General features: G+C 41.7%; 1 protein-coding gene across 1 annotated transcript in view; it reads left to right on the top strand.

Moving 5' to 3' along the window:
• The window catches only part of Appbp2 (amyloid beta precursor protein binding protein 2), a 42,056-nt gene extending 27,552 nt beyond the window's left edge, over positions 1-14,504 (top strand). Inside the window, exons 7-13 of the mRNA NM_001100969.1 lie at positions 1,986-2,053; positions 2,132-2,237; positions 2,929-3,053; positions 5,503-5,588; positions 7,175-7,365; positions 8,647-8,812; positions 9,898-14,504. Of these exons, the coding sequence (NP_001094439.1) occupies positions 1,986-2,053; positions 2,132-2,237; positions 2,929-3,053; positions 5,503-5,588; positions 7,175-7,365; positions 8,647-8,812; positions 9,898-10,151 (996 nt within the window). The 3' untranslated portion in view covers positions 10,152-14,504. The remainder of the gene's footprint in view (positions 1-1,985; positions 2,054-2,131; positions 2,238-2,928; positions 3,054-5,502; positions 5,589-7,174; positions 7,366-8,646; positions 8,813-9,897) is intronic.
• Positions 14,505-18,099: the final 3,595 nt, after the last annotated feature.

Below are 18,099 nucleotides of genomic sequence, written 5' to 3'. Positions count from 1 at the left end.
CAAAAAAGAAACTTACAAACAAAAAACTAGCTCATCTGTTTTATCTAATTTTCCTTTATTAAAGAAACCTGTGAAAGTAATTGTTTTGGCTCACAAAGTTTACATGACTGTAATATTTGATTAATTTGGCTTGAATGTTTGTTTTTCCTAAGTTTGTTATAGTAACCTCAATTTCTTATTCAGAAATCATGTGGGAGCTGATGACATTTCTGTTGGCTGAGGGCGGGATGTCTAGTGTATTTAGCTTTCTCCTAGGATTTCACTCAAGATAGCTTGTTACATTTGATCTGTTAGACAGTCTTTGGGTTTTTTTCCCCCTTCTATCTTCTTTTTCTGTAAATAAGTATATGAACTTTTTGAAGCTATTTAAAAGTTACTGCTTCGGGGTTGGGGATTTAGCTCAGTGGTAGAGCGCTTGCCTAGCAAGCGCAAGGCCCTGGGTTCGGTCCCCAGCTCCGAAAAAAAAAAGAAAAAGAAAAAAGAAAAAAAAAGTTACTGCTTCACTATGCACAAGCCTTAAAGCTATGAACTTTCACACGCACTATTTTGTCACACACACTTGAATATTCCATTTTGGTTGGTTTTATCTTAGTTCAAAATTTTGGATTAGAAGACACCAGTGTTTTTGTGAAATACTAAAAAGTTGTTTATTGGTCTATAACCTTGGCTAGCGTTCAGCTTGCTACATAGTCATAATTGCCCTCAAATTGTAACCTTCCTTAGGTTTCAGGCATGTCCATCATTCACTTTAGAGGAGGAGAATTGCAGCATACTCAGATAGCATCTGTATGAGAAAGATATTAGCATGTTTAATTTAAACATTAAATTTGTGTTTGCATGAAATAATAACATACAAATTTTATATATGCACATGATACTAGAGTTTAAAAACTGGTAATCCTCATGATTCAACTTTTTAAATAGTTGAAAACTGGAATTTCTTCTGTACATATAAAAATTATCATGTGAACCTGTGGCCACGATAGCTTTATGTCCCAGATCTTGTTTGATCTTGTAAGCTAGCGGGGAAAGCCCTGAATAGCACAACCTGTAACCAGCAGGTAGTATTTAGCTAAAAGGTCCAGTCAGATGGCTCTGTGGATGAAGACATTTATTTGCCTCTGAGCCAGGCAATTGAGTTCAGCCCTACAAGACTCATGTGGCAGAAGGAAAGAACCAGCTGCTGTGAGCTGTCCTCCGACCATCACAGGTTCTGTCAGTTGTGCTCATGTGCTGTGTGCGCTCAGCAGTTAAGCACTCTCTGCTTCTCCAGGGGACCCAGGTCTGATATTCAGTACCCACATGGCAGCTCACAGACACCTATAACTCCAGTTCCTGCAGCTCTGACATCTAGTATACTATAGGCAAAATACCTACACATATAAAAACTCCACACACACACACACACACACACACCTATAAAGAAAGTGAAAAAAAGTTTATTAGAACCCATTCCACAACTGAAGTGTGTGTATACACTTAAAGATACTATGCTGAATCCTCCCCACGACGTTTTATTTTAATATTATAAAAGGGGTGACCATGCACTAGCATGGGATTACCTTTGTTATAACAGGGTTATTGGTTTGGTTTGGTTTGGTTTGGTTTGGTTTGGTTTGGTTTGGTTTTTTGAGGCAAGTTTTCCTTCCTGGCCCCAGCTGTCCTTGGGCTTGCTCTTTTAGACCATTGTAGGCCGGGCTTGATCTGAGAAGTCAGTCTGTTTCTGCCTTCTGAGTGCTGGGACTAGAGGTGTGCACCACCATAGCCCAGCTATCGTAACTGATACTGGAAATGTCTATCAGAATTTCCCCAAATCATTTATAGATCTGTTCCTTATAAAATTATTAGAGATGTGGAAAGAAATTACAAATTGAAAGAATGGTTGAAGTTTTTTTTTAATTGTTAACTATTGTAATGTGCACTCAAACTGTAGCACACAATGAAGCGTTTGAGAGTTATTTAATAATTTCCCTCTTCATTTTTAGGCTTGTGTAGTCAAACGTGAATTTAAGAAGGCAGAGCAGTTAATTAAACATGCAGTGTATTTGGCACGGTAGGTGATTGTTACCCAAGGTGCTGTTTTGATGCGATTCTCAATTTTAGATATTAATACTCCTGTATCTTTTCATAGAGATCATTTTGGATCCAAACACCCAAAATACTCCGACACACTGTTAGATTATGGGTTCTACTTGCTCAATGTAGACAATATCTGCCAGTCGGTTGCAATTTACCAGGTATGTTAGTGGTTACTTCTCTCTGCTTTTAACCTAAGTTTGTTTACCTTTTTGTCAACAGTTAACAGTACTGGCTGCTCTTCCAGAGGACCAGGTTCAGTTCCCAGCACCCACATGGTAGCTCACAACTGTCTGTCACTGCAGTTACAGGGGTCTGGGTCTGACATGCTCACACAGACATACATGCAGGCAGAACATCAATGCATATTTTGAAAAAGCAGTAGCAGACCAATTTAAAAAAAAATAAATAACTCTTTGAGCCCTGCTTTCTCCTGTAGGCTTCACCATTACTAAGTGTTCCTCCATAAAAGGCTTAAAGTCAAATGTTTTAAGAATTGAAAAGAATCGTCTAGGAGTAAAACCATCAGGCTGTGGGTCTAGGTTCCACAGTACTTCCTTACTATAATTTGCCCAGATGATGGCTTAACTTTTCAACTGTCAATCTAGCCGTAATTTCAGATCTTGCAACCGTTATTTTAGGTAGAAGTCCTCTACCATGACACTAGACAAGATGTCGCTGACTTTACAGTTGTTTGAAAGAAGGGTGTAGACGAAGCTGTTACGGCAGAGGCAGATGGCACAGCTTGTGGGTTCTCTTCCAGCTTGACTTTCCAATTTGAAATGTAAGGGATTAGGTGCATAGGGTGTTAGCTGCACACCGTATTGTTAAATGTCTTTATGATTCTTTCAGGCAGCCCTCGACATTCGACAGTCAGTGTTTGGTGGCAAAAATATTCATGTAGCGACAGCTCATGAAGACCTGGCTTACTCTTCGTATGTGCACCAGTACAGCTCTGGAAAATTCGACAACGCCCTGTAAGTTCCACCTTCTTCTCGGGGGCGGTTAATACTACTCTCTAGTGTGGTCTTCCTGCTGGGATAACATGTTTTTGAAGTCATTTCAAAACCATCCCAATTTTTAAGACATCCATTTATGCTTCTCTTGGTTTTATATTAAGATTTATATATTTCTGTATCGGAATGAGCTTTTTCCTTTTTTCTTTTTCTTTTTTTTTTTTTTTTTTTTTTTGAGTAATTGGTTACCTCTGTGTTGATGGTAAATTTAACAACTTACAAACTTATTGCTGAAAAAACCCACTAGTGGGTCAGACACACTCACTGGTTTATTCCTGTCCTGTGGCTGTCTCATGCCAGGACAGCAGAGTTAAATGACTGTGAGAGAGTATTGCCAATGTTAACAGTGTTTACTGTATAGCCCATAGCAAAGGAAACTTTCTGGATCTGATTAAAAAAAAACAAAACAAAACAAAACAAAAAAAACCTGTAATATTTTGGAGGGAAATTAAAGCCAAAAGTAGGCCAGCCAAAAGTTGCCTGTAATCCCAGCCCTGGTGCTGGGTCTGGGAGATTCCTCCTGCCAAGCACGACAGCCTGAGCTCCATCCCTGAGACCCACATGTGGAGGAGAGAACTGACTTCAGCCAGCTCTCTTCTAACAGGGTCAGTCTGGGATACACAGTGAGTTCCAGGCCAATTGAGGCTACACAGCAAAACACCTTTCTCCAGAAAAACCCAAACATTTCCAAAGGCAAACTTGCCTTTTTTTCAGGAATTCTAGCTGTCACCAAGGCTGACCTTATACTCTACTTGCTTCCTTTTGAGAGCTGGGAATTTTAAATGAAACAAGATAAAAAGGATCACATTCTTGTGGTTTAATCTGCTTATGTCCAGAGAGACAAATTTAGAGACAGAAAGGGAATGATTGATTCTCAGAGCGGGGGTGTTGGAAGGATAAGATAATAAAGATGTCCTAAAATTGATTGCAGTGGTGGCTGTACTCTGAATATACTAAAAACCTAATGTTCACACTAGCGCTTGGGGTGGGTGGGGGAGAATTGCCATGAACTTGAGGTCAGGCTAAGCTACTGAAGAAAATCATGTCTCAAAGAAAGAAAGCAACAGAGCTGAGGAAAAGGCGTTGTTGTTAGACGGTGCTTAATTAATAACTAAAGTTGATTAGTGGCTTGAAAACAAGTGGAGAAAAGAAGTTTGAGGAGCTAGAGAGATGGTTTGGTGGTTAGGAATGAATAATGTTTTTTCAGAAGACCTGAGTTTGATTTGCAGCACCTTTATCTGGTGACCTACAACCTCATGGAACCTGTGCACAGGAAAAGTGCAACACCTCGCCTCTGCGAGCTTCTCACATGCACATACTCACACTCAGATACATAATTTTAAAATGTTAAAAATGCTTTTATTTTTAAAGAAGTTTGAGTTGTAAGGTATAACAGGCAAGCAGTTTATCTTTTGTTTCATGGGCTGGGCTGTGAACATATAGGCAGATGTTACTCTGCACAGAAAGTTAGGTGAGGGTTGGGGGACTTCATGTGCACTGTTTAGTGACAGTGAACCACCCACACGTGGAGGGGAAAGTACCACAGAGTAAAGAGCAGATGCTGGAGCGAGCATGGGCTCATCCAGAAAAGGCCAGGCGTGTGTGGTGGGGGGCTAGGAGGGTTGCTGTGGGGATGGCAGTGAATAAAGTCAGGGAGGTGGCAGAGAGAGATTGTGTCTTGTAGACCATAATGAGGTCCTTTATATTGAGGGAGCTGAGAATACATTGGGTGTTAAAAGTTTAATTCACGGGTTGGGGATTTAGCTCAGTGGTAGGCAAGCGCAAGGCCCTGGGTTTGGTCCCCAGGTCCCCGAAAAAAAGAAAAAAAAAAAGTTTAATTCATAACAAATTGAAGTTTGGGGGCTGAGATTAAAGCCATGATCCTGAGTTTGAACTTTCATCGTACGTAGTCCATCAAAAAAAAACACAAACTTTTTTTTTTCTTTTTTTTTTTTTCAGAGCTGGGGACTGAACCTAGGGCCTTGCGCTCGCTAGGCAAGCGCTCTACCGCTGAGCTAAACCCCCAACCCCAAAAAAACCTTTTTTTAAAAAAGATATATGTGTATGTATCAGAGAGAGAGAGAGAGAGAGAGATTGAGATTGAGAGAGAGTGAGAGATTGAGATTACAAGTACCCACAGAGGCTAGAAAAAGGTGCCATCCTCTGGAGCTGAAGTGACAGCCATTTGTGAGCCACCCAATCAGTGTGCATGCTGGGACCTGAACTTGGGTCCTGTGGAAGAGCAGCAAGTGCTCTTAATTGCTGAGCCATCTTCTGACCCAAAACTCTTTGATTCTTTTTTATAGTTTTATTAGTACTTTCTGTTAATGTCATAATATGTGTTACTACTTTTTTAAAAAAAAGAATACTTTTAACTAAAGAGAGACACTAAACTATATGTGTATTGCAGATTTCATGCAGAAAGAGCCATTGGTATCATTACCCACATCCTACCTGAAGATCATCTTCTTTTGGCTTCTTCAAAGAGGGTGAAAGGTACCCTAGACTCCAATGATTATAAATTGATATGTGGCATAAAATAAGGCTGTTAGAGTGTATGGATTATGACTAACATAGTTCCCTCAGCTCTGCTTCACCTCCTTGACACAGCATTGTTGTTTAGTCATGTGTCTTCTTCCTGCCCTCCATCCCTTTCCTCTGAGTATTTGTGTGCAGGTGGCTGAGTCTAGCCCTAATTGTGGGTTACGTCAGTTCAGTTGAACACTAACAATTAAGTTAGTGAAGAGAAAGAGTACAGTTACCCAAAGCCTTATTACTACTGAATCGCCATCTGGTTGATTAGTCCTTTCTTTCTCTACATAAGTTAATGAAGGAAGGTCCAGTGAGATGGCTAAGGGGTGAGTGGACGGCCACCAGACTTATACCCTAAAGTCGGTCCCTACCACATCCAGGCGACAGGAGAGAGCTGACCACCTCCTTGGCTTCCTCACCTCACACACACACACACACACACACACACACACACACACACACACACACACGTTGGGGGAAAAGTTAGTGACTCTTCCAACTTTATAACCTGATATTTTTCACCTCTTCTATCTATCATGAGTGTTTTTCCATTGTGATGCACATAGGGGTCGTACTTTTCCTCTACGCTCCTTAACCTGCTCTCTGATACTGAAAGCGTTTGAAACAAATGCTGCCATGAGGTAGCTTTGTGTTCATTGCCTTTAAGCAAGTCAGTGCTAAGAAATAAAATTATAAAATTAGCTGATAATATCTATATTCTTAGGGTTCTGTATTGGGTTTGAAATCCTTGAATGGAACTTTGAAATTAAGATGTCTGGCCTGACTGAGGTGGTTGAATGAGTAAAGGGAAGGGAGCCAGGTCTTGTTTGTTTGTTTTTCGTTATGTTTGTTTAGAGATTGTTTTATAAAGGCTGGTTGCAGAATTGTCCTAAGTGCTGAAGGCACTCACTCCTTGGCAGTTGGATAACTTTAACGTTCACATTCCTATCATTTTACTCTTTTTTGTGTATTTCTTTATTTGTTTAGTTTTGTTTTTTTGAGGTGAGGTCTCATATAGTCTAGGCTGCCCTTGAATTTGTCTTGTAGCCAAAGCCCCCAGTCCTGTTGCCTTGGCCTCCCCAGTTGCTTACATAGGCATTCACCACCATTCCCAGGTGACCATTTTCTTTTGAAAGCAAATTTCCTTCTATAAAAGGTAGCAGGCTAATACAGTAGAAGCCGATCCTGCAAAATAATTTAAGGTACACCATTTCCCTTTAATTTAAATGTATATTCTCTATGGATAGAACAACTTTCACAAAAGTGTACTGTTGAAGGAGAGTCGTGGGGCTGACCACAGCTGCACACATGTGGAATCCCAGGCTAGAAAGAGGTTGAAATATGAGACTTGCTATGAATTCAAAGGAGCCCAACTCAAAGAAAACAAACCTCACAAATATGGAAAATTTTGCCAGTTCTTAACCACTGTCAGTTACACAGTACTTAGTATTCAGTACTCAGTAAGCACTACAGTTATGAATTTTCAGTTAAAGGTCGGGCCCTTGGGAAGTGGATTCGAGGTTTGTTGATGTGTTGCTTAATTTGTTCAGCACTTATATTAGAGGAGATTGCAATCGACTGTCATAACAAGGAGACGGAGCAGAGGCTGCTTCAGGAAGCACATGACTTGCACTTGTCCTCACTGCAGCTAGCTAAGAAAGCATTCGGAGAATTTAATGTACAGACTGCAAAGCACTATGGGAACCTTGGAAGACTTTATCAGTCAATGAGAAAATTTAAGGTAAAAAAGGTTTTATATTCTTTATCTCTGAATAATTAGTAAATTTAAAGTGAAAAATCTTCAGTAATAAAGCATACAATTACTTTACCTCACCCCAAGGCGTTGAGAAAACACCTGTATGTAAACCCTGTGGTGAAATTATAAGTGAGATTACAGAGACAAGACCATGAAAAGTTTTCAGATCCAAAAAGCTGATACTATCGTAGACAGGCTCAGCTATAGCTCTTAGCTCTGAGTGTTTCTGTTTAGCAAAATGTCTGACCTGTAGTGAGTATTCAGAAATGCCAGATTCCAGTAGTGACAGTAGAGTTAATTCCATAGTTACTAAGAATCAGGAGCTACAAAATCTAGCAATACACTTACATGAACTTTTCTTTCGCAATTTTCAGTTCTAGTTAAAAGCAATAGTACATTACATCCCTTTAAGTTTAATACTTGGAAGGCTGAGGCAAGGGGATTATTGGTTTGGTGCCAGTCTGTGTGGTGGAGGAACTCTTAACACTTATCCCCCACTGTCTCTCTAGAGCACCACAGCTCATGCATGTCGTTAAGCAGTGAGAGCAGAGAACATCGCAGGCCTTTTCTGAAAGCTGCTGATGACAAACAGGACTGGTTTTGGTAAATTGCACCAAGTTGATGGCAGTCCGAAAGCCTAGGGTGATAGAGGTAGAAATTATATGACATTCCAAGCTAGATGTGGGGATACATGTCTGCACATATGTCTGCATTAGTCAACACCATCTTAAGTTTAAGTTAATTTTGGGGATGTGGTAACTCAAATTATTATTATTATTTTGTTTGTTTTTTTCAGACAGGGTCTCACTGTATAGCTCTGGCTGTCCTAGAAATCACTATGTAGACCAGGCTGGCCTCAGACTCAGAGACTGGTTTGTGTCTATGCCCATCTACCCATTCATTTCAGGAAGCTCTTTTTTGTTGTTTTTGTGGCAGCATTTTCTCCATATAGCCCAGGTTGGCTTTGAACTGTCAGTCCTGCCTCTGCCTGCCTGCTGTTGGAAATAGACATGTATCCCCACACCTAGCTTAGAATGCCCCAGGCTTTTGGACCATCACTGCCATCAACTTGGTGCAGCTTACCAAAACCAGTCCTGTTTGTCATCAGCAGCTTTCAGAAAAGGCCTATGATGTCCTATGATGTTCTTTGCTCTAACTGCTTAATGACATGCCTGAGCTGTGGTGCTCTTTAGAACAAATCCTTAATTGAGTAGAATTGTCCTAAGGAGAAGTGCAGTCTAACGTTCCACCTGGCCTGTTTTCCAGGAAGCTGAAGAAATGCACATAAAAGCAATTCAGATTAAGGAGCAGCTCCTTGGTCAAGAAGATTATGAAGTGGCCCTTTCGGTGGGACACCTGGCATCTCTGTACAATTATGACATGAATCAGTATGAAAATGCTGAGAAACTGTACCTTCGGTCGATAGCGATTGGTATGTTACTTTTCTGCTTTCCTTAGTTGGGGTCTAGAGAGCATGCTCTTAGATCCTGCTCACAAGTGAGGGCCACACGAGGCAGCCAGAGGTGAGCACAGAGCTCCCTGCACTATTCATGTCTTCCTTGGCAGCATTTAAGGGGTTTGTCCTGCTACTGCCCCTGTGCCTCCTGCCACGTGGAGGTCTCACATCTTTACCTTAGTGCATTGTGCCTCAGTCACTTGGTAACTGTGACAGTAGACTCTGGAGGAGTCGGATGGACATTTTGATACAATGAGTCATCCATATTCTTCAGTTGCTTTCCAGATCATACTGGAACTCCATGTGAGAACAGAACGGGGGAAGCAGAGGCTGTGAGAGATCTTGAGTTTGAGGCCAGCTTGGTCTGCATAGTGAATTCTAGAACAGGCAGGGCTACACATAAAGATTCTGCAAATCCCCCATATTATTTTAAAGTAGCCTTAAAACATTAGTCCTAAACCTGAACTTTTGGACTGGTAAATATGGGTTATCAACCTCAATGACTTGAATTCTTTGGTGAGAACTCACGTGATAGAAGGAAAAGAGATTCCTGAAAGGTATCCCTAGGCCTCTACACACACATGCTGTAGCTGGAATACGGGAGTCACACACACACACACACACACACACACACACACACACACACACACACACACACACATGAATTAAGTACAAACTTTCTTTAAGCCTGTGAAATTTATTTTTCAATTCTAGTAAAGCCAATTCCTTGAAGTTTTAGAGATGTTGCATGGATAAGAGTAGTTAAGAGGCAACGATAGTGGGATTGGATCTGTTTCCTTCCATAGGACTAAAACCAAGCCAGCCTACTTACAAACCTGTGCCCGGTGGTGGCACGTGCCTTTAATCCCGGCACTTGGGAGGCAGAGGCAGGTGGATCTCTTGAGTCCGACTTCGATCTGATCTATAGAGTAGGTTGTAGAATGGCCAGGGCTACACAGAGAAGCCCTGTCTCAAACAAACGAACAAATAAGCCACTTATATTGAAATGTGACTAGAAAGGTATTGTGGTTACTTGCTCTAAGTGTTTCATGCTGCTCTAGGGAAGAAGCTGTTTGGCGAAGGCTACAGCGGGCTGGAGTATGACTACCGTGGCCTCATTAAGCTCTACAACTCCACTGGGAACTATGAGAAGGTGTTTGAGTACCACAACGTCCTGTCTAACTGGAACCGGTTGCGAGACCGACAGTATTCAGTGACCGATGCCCTTGAAGACGTCAACAGCAGCCCCCAGTCCACTGAGGAAGTGGTGCAGTCCTTCCTGATGTCTCAGAATGTTGAGGGACCAAGCTGCTGAGGGACAGCCTCAGCTAACAATTACCTTTTCCCAGATTCCAGGGAATTCATACTGTGAAATCAGAACCATGTTGTTTTTAGGGCTGGCATTTGCATTGAAACACTGGTCCAGTCCACAGAAGACCCTGTTTCGGGTAGTCCTGCATTGCAGTTCTGTACAGTAAGCGTCTTGTTGTCAGCATGTGCCGCGTGTAAGTAGTCCCACACTCTCACCCTAGTAGAACAACAGGAAACGTTTTTTTTTTTTCTTTTTAAAAAATAATTCATTTTTCAGAAAGTCTGAAAGAAAAAAAAAAGAACCCCTAAATAAAACTATTTAAGAGTTTAAAAGAGTTGCATTCTTATTATGTAAGGATGATTTCAAAAACTTTTTAACATATAATTCTTCCATGTGGAGGCATTCAATACTGTATTGTAAGGAAATTTTATGGAAAACTCTTTATATGCAGTATGGAAAAGTAACACAGGTACTAATAAGGGGGGAGGGGCACCCTGACATAGATTTGGCCATCTTTCCCAGATCAGGGCATGCAGCCATTCCAGAACTGTTTCAGTGACGGACTGTCAGATTCATCTGACTGGACCAGTGTTGATCTGTCAGTCTCAGGACACCAGCAGTTCTAACTGTTTTTGGTACCATGGTGAGATGCTCTCAAGTGTTTGCTGACAGGACCAGAAGGATCTACGAGGACCAGGCAACCGTGGAAGGTGTTCATTGGACCAGTGGCTTTAGATTGTTACTTTAGTGACTGCACTTGCCTTTTCCGATAGAATGATTTCATTTAGGTAGAACTAGAACGCACAGTACTAATGCAGGAGTTTTATTTGCATCGTAGATACCAAACTGTGGGATATGGCAGTGTCGGTGGCAAGTCTTTAGTCTTGGTACATAGATGGCAGTGTCATAAGCACGTCTGTGACCATCTCTGCAGCCACCCCCGTTTCGTCTTTGCCCTGATAGTCCATGTCGTTATCAAGCATCCTGGCTAAGAGTCAGGAAGTGAGTCATGTTCAGATGAGACTTTAGGCTTACTGTTTGGTTTGTGGGGATTAAAAGATGAATGCACACAAAAGAAAGTCTTAGAAAATTCATTACTGTTGAAAATAATAGTACAACTAGTCATTTTAACTGACATCCAGGACTTCAATGGAAAAATCCTCCAGTTACAATGTCTGTTTTACTGATTGGGGCTTTTGGTTTTTCTAAGTTTTTAAAGCTAGCCAGATTATTTAATGTGGAGCTAACACTCAGTTCCTAAGTTGTGACATGTAATAAAAAGAAACAAAAAGATCTTTTGCTGTTACCTCAATTCTTAGCACAGTGGCCCACCTGGTCTGGTACCTCTGTGGTTAAGAATCTGGGTTTCCCCCTATTTTCAGGGGCTTCTGACTTGGCTGTTAGATGCACTGCTCCTGGTATTGCTTGGAGTGGTGGATGAGTGGGTGTGTGTCAGTCAGGCTTTGTTCTTTTAGCATGCTTGTTGGGTGAGGGGAAAGAAAGTTATCATGGAGAGACAGAAACATTAAAGACTTAAGAACTTATCTTAAACATTTTTTTTACTTCCCAATTTTACCTTTGTTTGAAATTCTCTTTTCAGTCTTAGTGATAGGCCAGTGGGTTAGGCCTTAGAAGGGACCTTAGTGGGGATGTCCCCCAGCAGGTGAGGCAAGCTCTCACCCTGACACAGCAACTTGGGGTTCAGACTTGAATTTATTCCTCGAACCGTGTTTCCTTTAAATTCTTCAAAGAATTAAATTTGGCAGGCTTGCAGTTTATGCAGCTGGCTCCCTTCCCCCTTAATCACACACAGTCTTGTCAGAGTCACCTTTATTACCACGTAGTCTGTGTGACCCAGGAGTTGCATTTCTAAGTGACTCAGCTAGAGCCTCACAAGCCTATATATTTAATACCTCCAAAGACAGTTTCACGATAGGCTTTTTGTATACTTTTATTTGGATATTTAGAGTCCTGTGGTATGTTTGTGGTATAGGAATGTCATGGTAAATTGTTTCTTAATAAATATTTTAAAACAAGTTTCCACATGAATTATTTTTATTTAATCTGCATCTTTGGTGGTGTGCACTTACAGCATTTTGTATAATTTACCCTCATCTTCCATAGCTCAGTCAACCTTAACTCATCCTCAGTGATAAAGTAAAATGACCCTGTGCTTACAGGGTGACAGTGTCAGGTGACAGCCAGCCTCACCCCCACCCCCAACCTCATTGTCAGCTGCTCCATCTGACCTTTCCTTAAGTACAGTTTTCTGTAAGTTAAGTCAGTCTAATGCCTACACTCTAGCACTCTGTCTGCTTAGCGATATGACTTGATATGTTCTGATTCCAGTGAAAGTAATGCCCTAATCATTTCAAGGTGGGATTCATCCCTCAGCAAGGATGATGTGGTAAGAAGGATGCCACCGTAATTTTTTTTTTTTCTTTTTTTCGGAGCTGGGGACTGAACCCAGGGCCTTGCGCTTGCTAGGCAAGTGCTCTACCGCTGAGCTAAATCCCCAACCCCACCACCGTAATTTTATTTTGAAAAATTATTAAAGCAGAGTGTGGTACATACCTATTATGTCAGTATTCAGGAGGCTGAGTGACGTAAGATGTTGAGTTTCAGGCAGCCTGGGCTACAAAGGGAGATTGTGTCTCCAAAATCTCAAAAGGAAAAACTGAATAAAATTTACCTCAGAATAATCAGTAGCTTGCGTGTAATTTTAAGTAAGGGCCTATGATCTCACCCTCCCCTGAATTCTCCTATTTCTAAAGTCTGGTGCTATTCCATTTGGGGGCATGAGGGAGCTTGTGCATGTGACCCAGGTGAGCCAACAGAGTTTTTAGTGTACAGTATTTATGGGTCCTCAAACTAGACTGCCCTGAGGCTTTAGATCTTTCTCCATCACTTTACATTCTTTATAAACAACTCACCAGCACCCTGCCCAGGTATTGCTGCCCGTGAGAATCGATTTGAATAAAGCCCTTTGTCCAACCGTGAGAATGACTCCTAATGTGAGCATTCAGTTCAGGAAGCTGCATGTGCTGGCACAAGGGAATCCCAACTCCACAGGAGGCCGAGACAGGAGTCACTTGAGATTCCCCCAGGACAGCCTAGTAAGACCCTGTCTGAAGAATGCAGGGAGTCCTGAAGGCCATGGACCTTGTCCTAGTAGCACCAACAGCAGAGGCTAAACTTGATGCTAGCTTTGGCCAAAACTCCGCAAATTCATAGTTTGCTAAGTAACAGGTGTTGTTATTACCACCTTTTTTTAATATATGTTTTCCCCTAGAGTTTTTAGCCTTGCTGCTTCCAATCTTCTTTTTCTAGATGACAAAGTTACTACTGGAAAAAAGTTATTTATAAGTACTGAATTTTTTTTTTTCTTTTTTTCGGAGCTGGGGACCGAACCCAGGGCCTTGCGCTCGCTAGGCAAGCGCTCTTCCACTGAGCTAAATCCCCAACCTGAATTTTAAGAGTTTTATTTTGTTTTAAAAATTAACATTTTTCACCTCTTGGCTTTAGAGGACTTCAGATTAGCTGGAAGGCAGATTTATTTTGTGTAGGACATTTGGGTTAGTGTACAGATCTTAACACAAGGAGTTCTTTTGTCCCCAAATCTCAGGAATGTTTGAGACAGAAAACTGGCTTTTCCCATGATAGCGATTTGAGGGAGAGTGCTTTAGGATTTATTAAATAACACTATTGTTAATTGCAGTCTAGGTATCTATAGCATGAGTGGCCTTAATGAGTTTGTTGAAGTGCACATGTTTTTCAAAAGTAAAATTTAAGATTAAATATATATGCTATATATAGAGATATCTAGGAAACTTGGTTGTGGTGCACAAAGTGTGGAATCACTGAATCGCAGGTACCATTTGTATAACATTGCTCGTTTCTGTATATTCCTTTTATGGGAAAATATGTTGCCATGGTGACTAAAACTTTTCAATTTAGTTTTACTTTTATGTGAATGAATGCTACATTTTATTAAATAATACCAGGTCAGTACTATTTTTATACCTTATTAAGTAACAGGGGTTTTAGTTTAATAGGCTCAAAATAAAAAGAAAAACCCTTAATGGAATAATTACAAACGAATCACTGTCATTCTTTACAGGAATCCCCACTATCGTGCCACAGTAATTTCTATAGTAGAATCTCTGGTCATTAATAAATCCTGAAGACAGTTCACTGGGTCAGAACAGCCTTTCCTACCATCCCCACTTGTAGTGCCCGCCATTATTTGTAATATTAAACCACACTAAGTATGTTTGTAACCAGCATTGTGATATATTCTGTACTTGTATTGCTAAATGAACTATTGACCTAATAAATAGTGTTCCTGCATTCATAGTGTGTGTTTCCAGTTGAGTCGTGATTGTTTTGGGTTCGGATTTTAGTTTGTAGACTGAGAAAAACCTGAAGCTGGAACAAAAGTGCTCCTGCTCAAGAAATGGAAGTTGGGCTGCAGGGGCTCATGGCGGCCCCGGAAGTGACAGCTTTGGAGGAGAGTAGCCATCACTGTTCAGTAGCCTTCGTGCTACAAAAAGTACAAATGAAACGATGACAATTCTCCAGTTCCCCCATGTTCCAACTGCCCCTCAACTGTAAGACCCTTTTTTCCACACATGAAGTGGATCTTTCAAAGAGAACTCTACCATGAAACAACCAGTCAAAAGAATTACAGGAAATGAGGCCATGTTTTAAACATTTTGAGATGTATGTGCATGCAAGCCACCTGTGTGCAGAAAGTGATGTCAGGTACCCTGGAGCTGGATGTCCATGCAGGTGGTTGTGAGCCACCATGATACGCAGTGAAGATGCTGGGCACCAAATTCGAGTCCTCAGAAGAACAGTTTCTTACCTACTTCACTACTGTGGCTGTCTTCCCAGCCCAAAGGCCTCAGTGTGAAATAATGTGAAGCCAAATAAATACCTTAGACAAAAACCTCTCACCTGCACGTCACTGCTTCTTCCTCTGCAGGATTAAACTTTCAAGTTTGTCTTTAATTGTCACCAATGCAGCATGTCGCTCCAAACTTTGTTCAAGCACTCCCTATGCAGTCTCAGTAGCTGGTCATACTCCTGACATCTTTATATTTTAGCTCTAAGTGTATTAGCAAACTACATATACTTCCCGTACACAGATAAACTCAACATGGTCTGGGTGTAGCTCGCTTTCAATGCGTGAGGCTCTGGATTGAATCCCGAGGCACTGCCTCCCGAGTGAACGTCAGCATCCTGTTAGCAGAGCTGTCTTAAAACGAGTGGTGAGGATATGGAGGAATTAGGTCCTGTGCACCTAATTCCTGTGGGAATGTGAAAAGGTCACTGAGAACCATACGGAGGATCCTCAAAGATGTCTGAATATATTTGCCGGGTGATCCAGCGATTCTACTGGAAGGATTTCAAACCATCTTACATCCAGGTCTACAGCAACATTAACAGTCAAAGAAGGGCCTCAAGTGCCTGTTCCTGTATGAACAGATAGAATGTGGCACCCTTAAAGTGAAAGCTACTATTTAAAAGGTTAAAGAAGGGCCTGGCAGGATAGCTCAATAGGTAAGGATGCTTGCAACCAAGCCTGATAACTCATTCCAACTCTGAAGACTCTCAAGTTGTCCTCTCGCTACCATGCACCTTGCTACACCTCCCTCTCGTACCCATACAATAGATAATATATTGCATGGACTTTAATATGCTAAGAAGCCAACCAGCTAAGCGAGAGTCAGAGACATGAGGATCAGTCCATGATCATCCTCGGCTATATACCAAGTTGGAAGCCAGTCTAGTACATGAGACCTTGTCTCAAAATGACAACAAAGCCAAATAAAATTACCATATAATTTTAGTGTTATGTTCACAGAAGCTGAAAGAATGAAGATTTGTCAGAAGCTGTGGGGAAGGGAAAATGGGAACCAGTTGCTTAACGGTTTTCATTTCACGCCATGAGGAAGTTCTGGAGATTGGCTGCACAGAAAACGGAAATGTAATTACAATAAAAATGGTTAAGACGCAACTCAGGAGAGGCAGGAGGTAATACGGTAAACCGTATGTATGTTTAGAACTTGTTTTTAAACATTACGATTTTTTTTTAATGCTTTCAGTCTTTCTAGGCAGGGCTGGCAGAGATGGTTCAGTGGGTACAGTCTGACCTCCACAAGCATGGCCTTGTAAGTGTGAGCATGCAGTCAATGAAGTACAAAACATTCCTCTTACAACTTGCCTGGCAGTTAAGTCAACCATGATCCATTTGGAAGGGTAGCCGTGAGGACCAGGAGCAGGTATGCACTCTAATCCAAGTACTTGAGAAACAGGAATGGGGGTGGGTGGGGTCGGGTGTTTATGCCAGCTTTGGCCACATAGTTTTAGTCCAGGCCAGAGCTACGCACACTGATAAATGCAAAACAACAACAACAAACATTTTCTTTCAGAATCTGTTACAGATTTTGTTAGGGTTTGTGCACACTCTTTTTCATTAAGTTTCAACACAAAATACAGAATAAATCCACAAAATAGGACAGAAATTTCGAGAAATAGACCCAAGTAAGCCAGAAACTTGATATAAAAGAGTTACATCTAAAAATGGTCATTAGAAAAGATGGCTTTGCCCTAAATGCTACAGCCTATAAATACTCACACACCCATGCACGAGTGTTCAGCTAATTGAAAAGCACATACGCTGGATTCTTAGTGCACGTTAACCAAAATAAGCTTAGGTAAGCCAGAGGTTTAGAGTGAACACTGAAACTGCAAAGCCAGGAGAAAATGTGGATTTTAAATATTCTCAATGCAAACCTCCTTTCAAAGAGACCATAAAACAAAAGACATACAATTTAACTATAAAAAAAGGCAGTGGCGTGTGTGTACATCCAAGAGAGGAGGAGGGCACTAAAAGCTTAGAGAGTTGGGAAACCTTGACGGTGGGGTCCTGTCTCAGCTGTGCCAACCCTGTCTGCCATGGGGAAGTCTGGCTCACGAGTTAGACGCAGAAATCTGAGGAGGGCGAGCACAAAGCAGTCCTTCTGAACGACTGCAAGTGTGGACGAAGAGTTGCTCTGGAAAGACAGTGGAGCAGCCATGCTGGCTGGGGTCAGCGTGGGCGGGGTAGTGATGAGCCACCACAGTTCTGGCTGGGAGCCTTCTCCTCTTCCTTTTAGGGAGGAGCTGGAGATTCAGCTCAGGTGGTAATAGTGTGCGCCTAGCGTTCATGAAGCCATAAGTGTGGTGCCTATAAGCCAGAACTGGAGGGGTGGGGCAGGATGATTGGAAGTTCAGGTTCAATCTTGACTACTCGGGGAGTTCAAGTTCAAACAATTGCAGGTCAATCCACTCGGGAGGCTAAAGCAGGAGGACCATTTGAACTAGGCTGTGAAAGGCTGGTCTGAATAATTAAACCAAAGTTCACTCCCACTTCCACCCCCAAAAAATCCTTTGGAGAAGCCCTCTTCTCTGGAAGGTTCCCTCTTGAGGCCTGCGGCCAGGACACTGGTGAAACTTTTTTGTTTTTTGTGTTTTCTCCCTTAGGAATAGCTTTACCATAACAGCACAGAGCAACATGTTAACAGCTAATTCTTCTTCCATACAGTTCCCAACCTACTCTGGCACGCTTACTGCTACCACTACAAGGTCATACTTTGAGTCGGAGACACCTTAGCTGAGAACATGCAACTAACTTTAGGAATAATGCATTTGAGTGCTAAAGAAGTGGCTTGGCAGTTGGGAGCACTGGTTGCTCTTGTAGAAGACCTGGGTTCAGTTCCCAGCTTCCACATAGCGGCTGACACCTTAACTAGTTCCTTCTAATTCTCGGGGATTTGGCGCCATCTTCTGGTCACTGGGGGCACCAGGCACACACGCCTTGGGCTTAGATTCAGGCCCACAACACACATCCACTTCAACCAACCAACCAACCAACCAACCAACCAACCAACCAACCAACCAACCA

Source organism: Rattus norvegicus, chromosome 10 (genome assembly GCF_036323735.1).
Source record: "Rattus norvegicus strain BN/NHsdMcwi chromosome 10, GRCr8, whole genome shotgun sequence".
Lineage (NCBI taxonomy): Eukaryota > Metazoa > Chordata > Mammalia > Rodentia > Muridae > Rattus > Rattus norvegicus.
The sequence above is the reverse complement of the archived record's forward strand: the minus strand, read 5'-3'. Positions and strand labels throughout refer to the sequence as shown.